Source organism: Xiphophorus maculatus, chromosome 7 (genome assembly GCF_002775205.1).
Source record: "Xiphophorus maculatus strain JP 163 A chromosome 7, X_maculatus-5.0-male, whole genome shotgun sequence".
Classification (NCBI taxonomy): domain Eukaryota; kingdom Metazoa; phylum Chordata; class Actinopteri; order Cyprinodontiformes; family Poeciliidae; genus Xiphophorus; species Xiphophorus maculatus.
Genome location: NC_036449.1, coordinates 26,213,216 through 26,224,686, shown reverse-complemented (window position 1 = coordinate 26,224,686; position 11,471 = coordinate 26,213,216). Strand labels below are relative to the sequence as shown.

The 11,471-nt window shown below is 34.3% G+C and overlaps 1 protein-coding gene across 1 annotated transcript; it reads right to left on the bottom strand.

The window, feature by feature from the left end:
• Positions 1–278: 278 nt before the first annotated feature.
• Positions 279–3,247, bottom strand: LOC111609284. Its single transcript, XM_023336637.1, has 8 exons — positions 3,208–3,247; positions 2,696–2,734; positions 1,653–1,688; positions 1,232–1,279; positions 922–1,099; positions 706–804; positions 557–634; positions 279–473 (listed from the first exon to the last, which is right to left on the bottom strand). Exons 3-8 carry the CDS (start codon positions 1,676–1,678, stop codon positions 279–281), a joined length of 624 nt encoding a protein of 207 aa, XP_023192405.1. The 5' UTR covers positions 1,679–1,688; positions 2,696–2,734; positions 3,208–3,247.
• Between the last annotated feature and the right edge of the window lie 8,224 nt (positions 3,248–11,471).

Below are 11,471 nucleotides of genomic sequence, written 5' to 3'. Positions count from 1 at the left end.
ACATGTTCAGGTTCACAGGAAACTCAGATGATTAAACAAATTAAATATAATAGCCAAACAGTTTTAAATTTATGATGTTTTAAAAAGGTATGAAAATATAAAAATACAACTAAGCAAACTTATTAGGTTTTATTGAGCTTTTAAAAACAATAATCACAAACATCTATTTTCAACTAAATTAAAAAGGTGCAGCAATAAGATTTATTAAAGCTCACACTTACATTTTTTCACAGATTTAAAGATGTAGAAAGCGATATTGTTTCTTGATTAATTTCATTTCACTCATTTTCAGAAGCATTTCTGATACTTCGGGGGAAAAAGTCCCATCTATCCATCAACGGAGGATGATTCTCCCAGTCAGGCTGAAGAGGCGGGTTGTTCAGCGCCATCAGGCAACCAAGCCAATAACATTCAGAGCCCAAATACTCCAACACATCCTGAGGATTTCCTGCTTCATTTTCAAGAAAAGGTTTCTGTTGACAATAAATAAATAAAATCATCAGTTTTCTTTGTTAATTTTATGAATGGTAAGTATTTTTGGACAAGTCAAATCCACCTGTAAACCAGCATCTTGCTTCTCATTGTAGAGAGTCATCTGCAGGTTCTGAACTGTTAGCTGTCGGTACTGATCAACCTGAAAGAACAAACCTCAGTTCAGACACACGACTGGACCACGTGAGATGACTTCAAAATACATGATGTTACCTTTTGTGGCGTTCCTCCAGCATTCTTCCCTTTTTCAAACACTTTATCTATCATCCTTCTTCTGTTCCTCATTTCAATTTTTGCCTCCCTGAACTCTTTCTGGCATTATGGGAAAAAATGGAGACAAGCAGGAACAGTAATGGGAGAAACAGCAACATTAGTTTGTTTCAGATGTGCAAGAATGAAGTCCAAAGTTGAATTTTGTGTCAACTGTACCAGAATCAGTTCTTTCACAGAATCTGGATGTTTGTTGTTTGACTTTAAGTTTTTTTTTATTCTTGGCCAGTCACACCTCAGGTCTTCATACATTTCCTTTAGTCTGTTCTGACTAACAGGGTTGTTGAGGCTCATTGTGTTTCCTGTTTTGATTGACAAAGCAACTTCTCCTGCCACTCTGTAAAAACCACACCTTTATTTACAGAAAACTATTTTAATTCTACATTTAATGCTTTGTAGTATTTGGTGACAAAACCACTTTAACTGACAATCCAACTATGAAAAACACAAAAGAAAACCCATACAGTACCTGTCTTTGAAAGATTTTAACTGTTCATCTTTTTCTCGTAGAGCAGATCTGTGCAATATAATAACCCACTTGTAAAACATTCCAAGTCTTTAATTTATTGTTTCAAAAATCAAACCAAATACATAGAAACTTTCTGACAGAAATATATATAAATGTTTATAACTGTAGATGTTATTTAGACTAGAAGTGAAAACAAAAAAAGTTGTCCAGGTATTTTTTTTATTTAAGTACTGGTGTGTTATTAGAGTTCTGGACTCATCAGGGGTGTCCAGCTTTCTAGACCATTTTGAAACAACAAGTAACTCAGAAGCCCTGATTATGTTTGATTTGATTATGTTTATCTGGTGGTCATTGATTAGTTTTAAAGATAGGCCACTTAATCAATCACTTGACATGTGACAACTCCATTGGTCATTTTTACCTTGATATTTGAAGTTGTGCTTCCATCTCATGAACTCTGTGTAAAAGCAGTGGACATGTTCATCAGAATGTGTTCAACAAGGTCACACAATCTTTCAAGAAAACAGGAAGAATGGAAAAATGGCAAGCTCTTGTAAAGTCTAGTTTTAAAATTCTTGTCAAGAATGACCATACAATTTTAAAGACACAATAATTGTTTAGGTAACAACATTAATAAAAACAACTTGTTTCTTTTATTCAGCGTCCAAGACAGTAGGTCTTGTTTTCTTGGGGGTTTTTTTTTTGCTGTTTTTTCGCTGCATTTGCTTTTAAACAGTAGAACATTCACAGATCTAAAACTGAAATGCCACATGTATCTGTGAGGATTTGAGTTTCCTTTGTGTTTATTTTAGGTTTCTGTGTCAATTGAATCTCCATGTTGTCCTGTCTACCCCTTGATTGTTCCCAGCTGTGTCTCTTTCCCTGATTACCCTCTGTGTATTTAATTATTTAATCCCCCCTGTGTTCCTTGTTGGGTCCTTGTCTAATCTGTCTTGTCTGTCCAGATGTCTATTGTTAACCAGTTGCTACCAGTTTTGAGCCTCAGCCTTCAGCTCATTCTGTGCTGCCTGGATTTTGGATTTGTATTTTCACCATTAAATAACTATTTATTCCCTACAACCTGGGTCCACTGTGTCTGCCTCACCTCATCCAACCGCACTTCATGACAGTAACACTTTCTCATAGACTGTTACTGTCAGTTTGGAGCTGGACTCTTCCTCACCCAACATTTGCTCTGCAAAAGCAAGCTTAATAAAAACATGGATGGCAGAGTTGAAGCTGTGCTAGCCACAAAGGCTGGACCACTGTCATATTGAACCAATATAGTGTATGACGAGATATGAATGTTCGGTTATGAAAGAATTTTTCATTCAATTCTACAAAATTTTTCTTCAAAATATTAAGCGAAAGTTTTACAGTTAACCATTTAAATCAGCTGAATGTTTAAAGTGACAACATTTAGAAAACTTTAATTTGATGTTAACCTCTTGAAATACAAAGTACCTTTGCAGCAAGGGTTCAATTTCCTTTTGCTTTCCAGATCTGTGAGGTAAAATACACAAAATGAAAACCAGCTAACAGTGGATGAATGAATCAATGAATTTATTTATTTACTTTGCCAATTGAAGCTGTTCATCATTCTCATTTATTTTGTTTAAAAGCATCAGAGATATTTATCTTAAGATCTTTTTTTCTGCTCACACACTCATTGAAAAAAACAACATTTCATGTTTTAAATCACTGGATGTAACATACGTTCGTTTGAAAGCTTCAGTTTCCTTTTCTTTGTCTCTGTGGAGTAAAATGAGCAGCTCAGCCTGAATCAATGCAAAACCATCAACTGAACAAACACTGGCCACAGTCTGATGAGACAATCAATCTCATTGATTAGTTCTGCTGATTTAATCATCTAGCTGTATTGGCTAGCTGCTATCTGATCATGTTTGGTCATCATTTATAGTTGACAGTAACTATAGAATACATTATCTTAAAATTTAAATTAGGCAAATACTTACCTCAGTTTATGCTTTTGTTGAGCAACTTCCTTCTCTTGGATCCCTACAAAAATTATAAGTTTTTTTTTTTAGTTTTAACAAACCAAAACGTTTTTTTACTCTGGCTGGTTGTTCTGTCAAAGTTTTAAAAGTTAGTTAAAGGGTGAATCTGTTTTTTTCATTTGAGTAAATACCACATCTTTACAAATGATATAATAAATAAGATGTTGTGAGTAGAAAAGACCAGGAAATAAATATGATTAGTCATTTGAACTCAAGTCTTTCATTACCATAAAATCAGTGGGTCAAAATTATTTCAACACCATGGGTCCGTTTTATTTTATAACCCTTTCATGCATGAATTTTAATCCTTTCTGTCAAGATTGTTTTCCAAAGTGTTTTTGATTTTCTTAAGGCATTTTTTTACAAAGATTTTTTGTAAAAAAAAAAAAAATCTAGGATTTTTTTTTTTTCTATCAGTTGTAATTTTCTCCAAATACAACGTTGTTATCCGGAAAATACAACAGTAGTATTAATCTTTAGGGGTTTATTGATGTCACAATAATGTTTAGAGTCCTCTACAGTGAAAGGAGGCACTGGATATTGCTGAGTATATCTGCATGCTTTTTTGTTTGTCTCCCATATGAAATTTAGCAAAAAATGTTCTTCACTTGCAGTGGATCCACTAGTTTCCTCTTCTGTAGTTTGTGTGCATTTAAATACACAAAAAACACTAGAAAATGGCTTTTAGATAGCTGTCCTCTGCAGTGACCGCTATGCATGAAAGGGATAGGCATTGGCTCACAATGCTGTTCTGATGTTACTTGGAACCTCAATTTAATGTCAGTTTTGTTGTGGGCCTCATGCTGGATATTTTAGTCCCTTGTCTGTGTAAATTTAACTTCTACTTTTAACAAGTTGTTGGAAACACAAGTAACTGCAGGGAGAGGACTCTAAATGATTTGAGTTTGTAAAACATTTACAAGCTCAAATCATGAATAGTTATTAAAAATACTTTTTCAATGGTAGAAAAGTTTCACAGTTAAATTTTTAAATCACCTAAAATCCCAGAGTTTAGAAACTGTTACTGTTGTTAACATCCAGGAACATGAAATACTTTTGCTGCAAGACCTCAGTTATGTTTTTCTTTTCTTTAAGCACAGATATGTTGAGTGAAATACCCAGAATGAATGAATGAATGTTGAAAAATATTTACCTTATCAATTTATCAAGTTGTTCATCCTTCTCCTTGATTCTGTTTAAAACCAACACATATTTATTTTTGATGTATCCCATTGGCTCACAAAGTTATTAAAAAAGAAAAACAAATTCCATGTTTCAAATCATTTACTGTAACATACGTTCGTTTGAGGTCTTCAATTTCCTTTTCATTTTCCTTATGAGAAGATCTGTGGAGTAAAATGAGCAACTCACTAAATTAATACAAACATACTGGCTATACTGGCCACAGTTAGATAAAACAATAAACTTTTTTAGTGTTTTTTCTACTGAATTTAATGTAAGTCAAATATTTACCTCAAGTGATGTTGCTTCTGTTCGTTATTTTTCATGTCTTCAATCCTTCAAACAAGTAAATGATTTCATGAATGTCTGTTTACACAAATCTATCTTTTTTAAACTCTAATAATTCTTTAACAATTGTTTCATTATAGTTTTTACAGTAAATCCCCATAAATAATTAGCAACTTTGCAAATCAGATAAGAAATTGAGTTATTGTGTGTTCACAATTAAGACCTTTAAAGTGAATAACTTCTGATTATAGCTGAAATCAAAATTAGGTCAGCAAAATATCATTTGTTTTTTTAAATCACTAAACTTTTCTTATCGTCCAAATAAAAAAAAACAACACAGTGTTTCACATTAAAACATCTAAATACCTTTCCTGCAAGTCTTTAATTTTCATGTCCTTTTCTTTTAGTGCTAATCTAAGAAGTCAAACAGAATGAAAATCAGCTCACAAAGCTGAAAGAAAAAAACAAAAACAGAAAGAGACAAGAATAAAGAAACAGAAATTAAAAGAAAAAATATTTACCATGTATTTTGAAGTTGCAGTTCTTCATAATTTAATCTGTGTAAAAACAACACAGTAGTGATTATATTGATGTTTCCTGTCAGGTTTTACAGCCATCATAAGAAAGAATAAAAAATACAGGACATTTGAAAAGTCCCATTATGAAATGCATTACAAAATATCCAACCACTCTGTTTTAAGATATATTATTTATTTTACTGCAATGGTAGCTTTAAATAAATGCTAATCTGTAAGGATGTGAAAGAGAAGAGCTCCAGTTAGTTTTCGCTGTCTTCACTTTGAGACAGCAGCTCTGTTACCAGAGAAAGAAACAATCTACAGGATGAACAGACATATATAAATTAAGATCAGGAGAAAATTGATGCAGGAGTCAAACTGTAGCTGGCCTTGTTTACATTTTGTTTTATGTCAATATTGTAGGGGAATATTTTTGTTGTTTGTGAAATTTGAATCATGAAGTGGGCGATGGTAATGTTCCAGGTCACCTTTACCTGAAAATGATGTTTAAAGGATAAATAAACTGTTGCCAGAGAAAGAGAAAGAAACAATTTGAACAGTTATACAAAATAAGAATAGTAGGAACAAATTGATGCAGGAGTCAAACTCTTGCTGGTCAGAGGAGTGAAATTAAATAATGTTAAAACCATGTTTACATTTTGTTTTTGGTCAATACTGTAGGGGAACAATTATACTGTTCATGCAGTTTGAATCAGGAAGTGGGCGAAGTTAATGTTCCAGGTCATTTTTACCTGAAAAGATGTTTATGTTTTTTATAGCAGGTGACCCTGATCTGAACAGTCAGGAGGGAGTTTAACTTTGGAAAGATAAGGAAATAACTCTTAAACGTGCTGTAATCTGTCATATAATTGGATCAGCTTGAATAAAAAGATGATGAACATATTAAATCACAGTTGTATCAGGAAGAAGTGATCTACAATATTAAATGGATTTTTTCATCCTACTGCAGCGTTTGTATTTCACCTTCAGCCTGTCACTCGAAGGACATAAATATTGATAAGCAAATTAAACTAGAGGACATTTACATACAGTCTGTATGTAAATGTTACAAAACAATAATCTTAATCCTGATAAAATAATCCTGTTTATCCAGTGTTACCCTTGTTGTTACCCTTTGTAAAGTTTTGAGCAAATTGAAGCAATAATTTGATGTTACTACTGGCCACTGAAGATCATGTCCAGAGTTCCCCATTTAGTATCTAGAAATGCACAGTGGAGTGAAAAACTGTTCTTTACAATCACCAAATATTGATCTAACAGCAGCCATCTTGTTTGGCTCAGCACTTCTCTCTTCACAGAGGAGGAATGTGTTATTTTTTAACAGCACATGCAATGTGCAGAACATCATTGACAAATATAACGATTGGACAAAAATTGGAATCTCAACAAAGTTCACGCCTCTAGGAAGCAACAGTTTCTCAATAAGTGAGAGCCCAGATGCTCTGTATGAAGGCATTTACCTTTTCTAACTCAAAGATTTTTATATTTTCATTTTATATTAATTAATCAATTAATACTACACACCTTTGCAGGAGTGGATCTGTTTCCTTTTCTTCTACGGATGCTCTGTGGAGAAAAATATCCAGCATGAAAATCGACTCATTCAGAAGTTTTCTAAGACTTGTTGAGAAACAAACATTGAAATTGGTGGGAAGAGTCTCCAAAAATAATCCTGCTGCATTTTCTACTGAATATTTACTTTGCATTGGTTAGAGAACATGCAAACCAGAACACACACACGCCCGCACCCCCCCCCCATACACACACACACACACACACACACACACATTTTGGTAAACAATTTATATGACTTTTTAATCAAATCTGTAATGGCCAAAATATTTAAGTAATATTATTACTAGGGTGTTGTGTATAGATTAACTAAAGCATGGGGAAAGGTAATAATTTAGTACTTAAAGTGAAGCTTAAGTACTAAAGTATTCCAATTGAATTTGGAATACAAATTACAGACAATGAGAGTCTATTATTCAGACCTCCATTAAGTTTCAAAACATGAGAAAACACAAATTATTCTTCCTGTCTGTGATTTAATGTTGTTCCATTTGGCTGGTTGCTGTTGGTTTATCAGTATCTGTTCAGGTCTCTAAACTGGAGAACATGACAGTGGTTTGTGGTCTGTAATTCTCAAATTGAAGTCGTATATTTACCTTTTCTCAGAATGTGGCTGAACTTCATCAACATACTGGAGGCTTAATCAAAACATCCACAAAAATGTTATCTATAATATACCTCATTTGATGTTAGAGCTATTGTTCAAATGAAAATATTTATTGATTATTGCTTTTGTAGTTTATGTACAACATTCCTTCGCTTCAGTCAAAATGTGTCCCAGAATTGATGTGACTCTATTTAGGTTCTTCCCATCATAATGCAAACATTGAGCAGGTACAGAATCTGATAATCATTAATAAAGATAATAAACCCATAAGGCAGCATTTTGTCACAATGTGTTTCACAGATGCTGATGATTGCTGGAAAAAGAAATCATATTTACTATATTTATAACAGCCATTAACTGAAAAAAAGAAATGAGAAAAAGAAAAAACAACACAAATGAATAGTTTTTAGATGCAACAATGCAACATGTGCCAGCATACATTACCTGGGGTTCTGGTTTCCAGTCCCATTCCAGTTATTAGTGAAACAGCTGAACATCCATCTCACTGGCCTCGTCACGATCTGGAAAACTGTTGATCTGTTCACGTTGCTGAAAAACAGAATAAAACAATAAAATAATGATAGAAACAATTGCAGCAATCTAAAAACCTTCTTGTTTAAAGAAAGGTTATTTTCCCAATTTAATACTATGCTAAGAAAAGTAAATATGGATTCCAATACAGATGTGCCACTTCAAATATTACAGGCCTGCTATTTCTGAGGAAATTATTATTTTTTTAAATTTAAGGTGTAAAATCCATGGATTCATATTTTGTTGTCACAGTAACAAATTATGTGAATAGGATGTCACCTAGTGGCTACAAATCTAATTACTTTAAACTTGTGTAACTCCTGTTGTGCATTATGATATATTATGTATTTTAGGAGATTTCTTTGAAAATTTTGGTTAATATTTCCAATTCAGTCTCAAAAGTTGATTTGAATATGTGGTAAAAATAACATGTAACTCAACTGCTGAGAGAATAGTTTCCTGTTACTCATCCAACTTTATTTGGACTTGTAATATTGAAGATAAATGTGTAAACATTAATTTATGATAAAGGATTAAATATTCATCAATAAGCCTAGTTTTTCTGTGGAAAGTAACATTTAAGTTCTCCGTCTAGTTGCTGTTTCTACAGAATTAATTCAAGTAGTTTAGCTGAATCCACTGGCAGTTTTCTTTAATCAGAGAAATATGCTTTCAAATTTTTTATCAAAATAATATTTTCTATCTTTCCTTTAATTCAGTGGTCCCCGACCACCTGGCCGCGGACCGGTATCGGTATCGGTACCGGGCCGCGCAAGAAATAATGAACTACTTCCGGATCTTTTATTTTGAAAATCCTAAACCGTCTTGCGTGTCAAAATTGAGCCAACTTGCAGCAGAATGAGTAACAAAACAACATCGGAGTACTGCGGCGCACCACTTCCCCTCCCCCCGGGCTGCAGCAAAATTGAGAAAGGCTGACCGGTCGGTGCGACTAAAAAGGTTGGGGACCGCTGCTTTAATTTATACCTTGATCTTAGACGCTCTTCTTCTTCATGCAGTTCAGATCATTGAAGTAAAATACACATTATTGACAAACATCCTCAGGTTGTCAAAAAAATCTCCTACTGAATTTACTGCACTGTGTATCTGCTTCAGAGATACACAGTGGTTCAAAATGTGTCATACTCAACTAGAAAAAAAAAGGTTTACCTTATTGAAGTATGTTTTTGTTGTTGAAGATTTGTAATCTGTTTGAAACTTTTGACAATATTACAAAATGTTAGTTTAGTGGAAAAACAAGTAATTCTTGTGTTTCTTGACATGCGTCATGATCCGTGTATTTCTGTGTATTTATTTCGAGTTTTCTGTGCCTCTGTGTTGTCCTGTCCTCCCTTCGATTACTCCCAGGTGTTTCTCGTTCCCTAATTACCTCCTGTGTATTTAGTGTCACCTGTGTGTCTTTGTTGGGTCCTCGTCTCATTCTGACTTCTAGTCTGTCGTCTTTGTACCCAGTCCATCGTCTCGTCCATTTGTGTAGCGGTTGCTACCGGCGTCGAGCCCTGGCTTCCGCTCGGCCGTGCTGCCCGTTGGTTGGACTGTGTTTGCTGGACATTCATTATTAAAATCATTTATTATCACATCCTGGGTCTACAGCGTCTGCCTCACCACCTCAACACCACCATTTCATGACAATATGAAACTGGGATAGCTTCATCAGAGGGCTGACCTGTGACCCCTCATCCAGCCAAACAGTTTTAAATTTGTGATGTTGAACTCCCTTAACACTAGAACAAGAACAAAAAACTAACAAAGCAAACTTATAAGATTATTAATGAGCTATTAAAGCAATAATCATGAACATACCTATTTTCAAATTACTTTGAATATGGATATGTCAGTCTTTTATTTGGATTATTTGCTTGTTTATTACCTTAGGTCTTGCTATATTACTAATAAATTTAGCTTTTTATTTATTTTTGTATGTTTTTCTTTGTATTTGGGTTTCTAGATTAGTGCTAGCCAGGATTGTTGCTAGCCATTTGGATGCCCTAAGGCCAGGGGTGCTGCCAGGAATCTTGGGCCCCATGACAAAAAATTAAATTGGGCCCCCCCACGCAGCTGCTGTTACAATTTTTTGCATCTATTTGACTCATCAAAAGTGTCACAATTTAAAAGGCTTGCAACGACCCTGCTTTCTTTGGTTCAATACTGATACTAGTACAATATTTACTGCTCATGAATTTTACATGCAACAGTCCACATACAGTTTGCAAGTAGGTTGCTTAAATTTTTTCTATTAGTTTTAGTTTACTGAAATGTCTCTCCCCACGAGGAACAGTCAAAAGCAACGTCCAAAATACAGATAAAGCAATCCAGACTTCTCAAAAAATGCTATGTTGTTGCATTTTATTCAAGCTGCAATATATAACTTTAATAAAAAATATGTTTTCTCCATATTTGTTAAAGCTGTCACCATGTTGTGACAGTTTGTTATGAGACAGATAATCTGTGAAAACAATCAATCTCCTCCACCTCCTCCATTAGCTGCTATTACTGGCTAAAGTATTCCAACATTCTGACCAAAACAACCAATCAGAACCAGTAGGAGGGTCTTAGCGCTGTCAATCAACCTCATTCACTCACTGCTAGATGTGCTAATGGTGGAGAAATAACTTATCATTACAGGAAATGTTTTTATTTGCTGTCATTGGTAGCTATTCTAACTAGACTGAGCATACACAACAGGTTATGCTAGCTCCAGCATAGGGATGAGCAGCCACATGAGATTGTGATTGACAGCACTAAAACTCTCCTGCCACTGACTGGTTGGAGAAGCAGACGAAATAGATTGTTCACAGATTGTCTCTCATGCCTTACTGTCACAACATAATGGCAGTTTTAACAAATATGTGAAAAATAAATACATTTTTTATAAAAGTTAAATACTGCAGCTTTAATTTCACTTTGGAGAGGGCAGGTCAGGAAGGATGTGGGTTAGAGTTGCTGCTGACTGACTCATCTGTTGCTAAATGGTAAAAGGTACAGGGACAAGCTAAGTATATGAATATCTTGGTAATAATTTTCCTTAATTCATTAAATGCTAGTGAAATGTAGTCTTTAGCTAAGCTAACTATGCTAAATGGTTGATAATCTCACACAGTCTACCCATCTCTTTTGGAGAAAAACTAGGTTAAAAATTGACACTCTTGCCTTTCTCTCTCTCTCTCTCTCTCTCTCTCTCTCTATTTATTTTGAAAACCTGACTTTATTATTTTTCTTAGCAGCATAGTAATTGCCACAGTTGTTATTGTCTTCTACTGACAGCTGCTGAACATCGTCACCATCAAGCGCTCCAAGCAAGAATGAACCATTTCATGCCGATCCAGGGGGTTCAGGGCAAATATGGATGTGTGTTTTTGCTCTGGGAGGGGTAACATTCAATTTTTCCTGCTCATAACAATCTTCGAAAATACAATATGAATAATTTTGTAATTGACAGGGCCTCAACTTTTTTTTACATTTCTATGAACAAAAACTAACTA